Below are 5000 nucleotides of genomic sequence, written 5' to 3'. Positions count from 1 at the left end.
CTTTTCAAGGGAAAATCATTAGGAAATAGTAGAAATTGGATGAGATGTTTAGGAAATTACTTAAAAAATACACAGAACAAGAAAAGCCATAATTTTAAGGCTGTCCTAGTCATAATTTCTAGAGCCAGGATTGGGTTACAATGGAGTTTAAAATTTTTACAAAGGAAAATATAGAAAAATTCTTATCGCTATTTAGTGTAGGTTCAGTTTTGTTCACACCGTGCTCTGCGAGTCAAGGATTGGACGATGATTGGCATTTAATGTTTCAAATGGGAAAATACAACTTATCAGGTTACTGATGCTTACACTATTCTTTAGAGAGTGAATAGACTTAATCGTTTTACTTTCCCCTGTGAGGTTGCATACATAATATAATGTTGAGAAGTATTTTTCCTGAGCCATTACTAGAGATGCACAGCAGTGTTTTACCCTGATCCAGAATTCTGTAAGGGACACAATTGCTGAACCCTACTTCCTGTCTATACTTCAACATTTACTCTGTATCAGAGATGATATGTTTTCCAGGTAAGTACAAACAATATATAACTATGCATTACTTAACTGAAGAAAAGTCCACACATAGTATAGCTTTTAAACAATGCAGACACAGGATTGAAGATTTCTTTGACTTTTATGTTTCAGGCCCCAATATTACAAATTGATAGAAGAATGTGTAACTCAGATTGTGCTGCACAGAAACGGAATGGACCCAGATTTTCGACACACAAAACGTTTTGAAATTGATGTCGAACCTCTTTTAAGTAAGTTACAAATACACATGAAAACCATGAGTACTGGAAATTATGTGAATATCAATATTTGTTAAGCTCTGTAGAGCAAACTTACTGATAAATTTTTTCAATGTTGTATGTACATCTTTAGACAGGACATGTTATGGTACAGCAATGTCTGTATGTCCATCTGTGCAGGGTTCTTATTTTTCTGTCACATATGCTGAAGCTAGCTGTGTAGCATTTTTGTGGGTCACTCTAGTTCATGATACAAGTTTGATCCATTTCAGTCCTCCTTGTAGGAGTTTGCTACTGTAGTTTAAGATGTGCATGTGGCAAGTCTTTTGATTTCCTTTAATTTTTTAGAAAATTACAAGTTGTTGATCTTAGTTTTGAGGAAATACTATATTATATTAGTACTACAGTTTTCAAGCTAAGGCCTTTGTAAAACAACTTGAGGATGTGCTTATTGCAAGGATTTTGATTCCCAATGATTTTCTTTGATGTTTGGAAAAATTACAGATATTCAACTTCGTCTATTTTACACACAGAGCTCTTGGTTTGTCTATCTACCTCCTGTCATAGTTTTTTATACGCCCGTCTTTAGACGGGACGTATTATGGTACAGCGATGTCTGTACGTCCGTCCATCTGTTCGGGGTTTTCTCTTTATAATTTCATTTCCCTTTCACATATCATGCTGAAACTTGCTGTGTAGCTTCTTTGTGGGTCACTCTAGATCATACTGCAATTTTGATCCATTTCGACCTTTTTTCCAGGAGTTTTGCCCCTTTATTTGGAAATAATTATTTATGGAGGGTACATAATTTGTCCGCCCTACTCCTCCCACAGTTTTCAAGTGAGAGCCTTCTTATTTTGTGTTTGTATGGTTATTGAAGATGTGCATGTGGGATGGATTTTGATTTTCTACAATTTTTGAGAAAATTACAGGTTGTTGAACTTTATTTGGAAATTAATATTCTATGGAGGGTTCATAATTTGTCCGCCCAACTCCTCCCCCAGTTTTCAAGTGAGGACCATCTTATTTTGTGGAGTGTTTGTATGGGTATTGAAGATGTGCATCTGGGGAAGGATTTTGATTTTCTTCCATTTTTGAAAAAATTACAGGTTGTTGAAGTTGGTCCATTTTGAGGAAATCTCGATTTTTAAGCTAAGACCCTTTGTTCATATGAAAGTTTGTCACAGCCTCATGATGGCTGATACTACCTGAAGCAAAGTTATACAAATTATAGCACAAGAAAAACACCCTATGTAAGCATTTCACGGGCGTATTATGTACCGTTTGCGGTACTCTTGTTAAGCTAGGACCTTTCATTCATACAATGCAAAAAAAAAAGGTAGATGACAGCTTGATGATAGCTGATACTACCTTAAGTATAGTTCTATAACTCCTGGCTTAAGCAAAACACCCTACATAAGTTTGTGACAAGCACCCTACATAAGTTTGTGACAAGCACCCTACGTAAGTTTGTGACAAGCACCCTACATATATTTGTGACAAGTGTATTATGTACCATTCCCAGTCCTCTTGTTTCTATAAATAGGCAATATTCTTACATGTTTGTGTTGATTTTTGGATGATTAGAACAACTTGAGGGCACTATTACAGATCAAAACAAACTATACACAGAACGTTACTAATATTTGCTTATAAAATATTCAAAACATAAAAATGATTGCAAGATCTAGTGAACTCTGTGTACAAAAATGCTTGATGCCTATTGAAAATATGTAGGTGTTAACTGCTTTGGTTGTGAACAATTGTCTCTTTGGTGTCCTAAAACTTGCCAATGCCCATAATTTCTTTAAAATACAGATAGCCAAATTTTGCTGTTAGAGCACGTACATGATCTATGTTTCGCAAGCTTGTATTTTGTCAATGCAAGTACAATTGGTTTACACAACCAAGAATTGCTGTTGGAGCATGTATGTACTTTTGTTTTCACAATCAAAACACCAACGTAAATTACGATTTTACTTCAAAGTTTCAACTATAAAATTACATCATATTTGTGATGTCATAACTAAATAATGTCTTAATCATAAAAAAAATCATATTTACTGTTTCGAAATAAGGGGTAAATCTAAGTTTTGATAATGGGTATTGTACAGTGTATTTATTTTGAATGTTGATTTTGGGTCTCGTAATGGTGACTGTCACATGCATATAGTTTTTGTTGGTTCGGTTGATCAGTGTGACCGTGTGCTTTTTGTTTTGAAATCCCATCACTGTCCATTGGATTTTGAATGTTTTTCTTATTTTTCACGCTTTGAACAGGTAACCTATCAGAGAAGTCCAGATTTGAGGATTTTGAAGGCAGCATGATGGAGGTCAATAATAAACTGGAAACAGCCCTCACTGCTAAACAAGAATCAGAGGCTAAGGCTATGACCTTAGAGGAGAAAGTCAAACAATATGAACAAGAACTGGCTGACATGAAAGAAAAGGTGACATTATAACAACTCTGTGTAAATTAAATTGTAAATGTACAATATTTTTGGCAAGTTGTTGGATTATCTTATAATGACAAAATGGAATTGTACAAAGTTTGCTTTGATAGAAAGCTTTTCTGGTTGATGAGAATTCTGTTATTTATTTGAAACATCTGTATATTATTGACATTTTAGATTCGACAAGGCATTGGGGACACAATCATGGCTGGCAAAGGACCTGGAGGAATAGGTGGCCCCCCTCCTCCACCGGCTCCTCCACCTCCTGGTGGGGTACCTCCACCTCCACCACCACCACCACCTCCTGGTGGAGCCCCACCTCCACCTCCACCACCCCCTGGGGTTGGACCCCCACCTCCACCACCACCTCCTGGGGCACCACGAGCTCCTGGGGCACCACCTCCCCCTGGTATTGTAAGTCCACCTTCTTCTTCGAACAAACTACCACATGGAATGAAGCAAAAGAGGAAATATGAACTGGGTGTTCAGACAAAACGCATCAACTGGAATAAGGTATATAGATTATTAGTGGTTTGATTTTCTCTTATAAATGAATAATGATGAATGGAATTCAGACAGAATTGCCTCTATTTTCTTTAATGTGTCATCGTGTTCAAGATACAGTAAATGTGTATATGCAATGAACTTGGGAAACCCTTCTTTAAAAAATCTTTGATATTGCATCATGATCATGGAACTAGTATAATTATTAAACTTCGAAACCTTTTAAATTTGCCATTATGCTACATGTATCGCCATTTAGAAAAGTTTGTGATGATTGAATGATATACATGTACATTGTAGGTTCAGGCAAATAAAATGGATAAAGATGCATTTTGGGTCAATCTCCATGAGGACAGGTTTGAGGACCCAAATTTATTTGAAGGTCTTCTTGAGAATTTTTCAGTTGCAACCAAAGGTAAGCTAACTTTATGTGAATTAAAAACTGTTTAGAATTATAAACATGGGTTTAATCAATTTCTCGCTTGCAGTTGTAGAAGTTTATGCAGAAAAAGTAGGGAAATGAATTTAATACATGTATATGTTTAAACAGATGAGTCCTATCGACATGGTATTGTAATTTTATCTTCTTCTTTCCTAAGAAGCCAATGAGTTCACACCTACATTTTTTCACAGGGAAGAAGAAGGAGGCAGATCACCAGGAGATAGAAGTGAAGAAAAAAGCTAAAGAATTAAAAATTCTAGATCCCAAGTCAGCACAGAATCTCTGTGAGTGTGGAATGTTAAATTGAATGACATCTGTACACTTTTCTTTATTTACCTTTACAAGCAATTATACAATTATTAAATGGGAAAACAATATTTCTATATCATTTCAAAACAAAAGTTGTTTGAAAAATTGAAACTATATTTTTGTCAAACAAGTTTGGGATAGGCAAATTTTGTGTTTACCTTTGATTGAACATACAGTCATATACATGTTAAAATTTCTTGCATTTAAATTTTATTTTCAGCAATTTTGCTGGGTTCCATCAAGGTCCCTTTTACTGAAATTAAGCGTCGAATATTGGAGGTAGATGAGGACAACTTAAATACTGCAATACTAGAGCAGTTGATACGGTACATGCCAGAGCCAGAACAGATGAAGCAGATAGCCGGTCTCAAGGACCAGTATAATGATCTGGCTGAACCAGAAAAGTTTGCTGTGGAGGTAGAGTAAAGGAAGGAGAGAGAGAGAGAGAGAGAGAGAGAGAGAGAGAGTGTGTATCACTAATAATTTCATCTTCAGAATTACTAAATAAATGCTATTGCTTGCAGGTAAAGTACATATACATGT

General features: G+C 35.7%; 1 protein-coding gene across 1 annotated transcript in view; it reads left to right on the top strand.

The window, feature by feature from the left end:
* LOC125681346 (uncharacterized) overlaps nt 1-5000 on the top strand; it is a 79344-nt gene that overhangs the window by 59814 nt on the left and 14530 nt on the right. Inside the window, exons 25-31 of the mRNA XM_056156666.1 lie at nt 409-525; nt 643-761; nt 3030-3199; nt 3380-3715; nt 4007-4121; nt 4340-4432; nt 4678-4874. Of these exons, the coding sequence (XP_056012641.1) occupies nt 409-525; nt 643-761; nt 3030-3199; nt 3380-3715; nt 4007-4121; nt 4340-4432; nt 4678-4874 (1147 nt within the window). The remainder of the gene's footprint in view (nt 1-408; nt 526-642; nt 762-3029; nt 3200-3379; nt 3716-4006; nt 4122-4339; nt 4433-4677; nt 4875-5000) is intronic.

The sequence above is a fragment of the Ostrea edulis genome, chromosome 2 (assembly GCF_947568905.1).
Source record: "Ostrea edulis chromosome 2, xbOstEdul1.1, whole genome shotgun sequence".
NCBI lineage: Eukaryota > Metazoa > Mollusca > Bivalvia > Ostreida > Ostreidae > Ostrea > Ostrea edulis.
The sequence above is the reverse complement of the archived record's forward strand: the minus strand, read 5'-3'. Positions and strand labels throughout refer to the sequence as shown.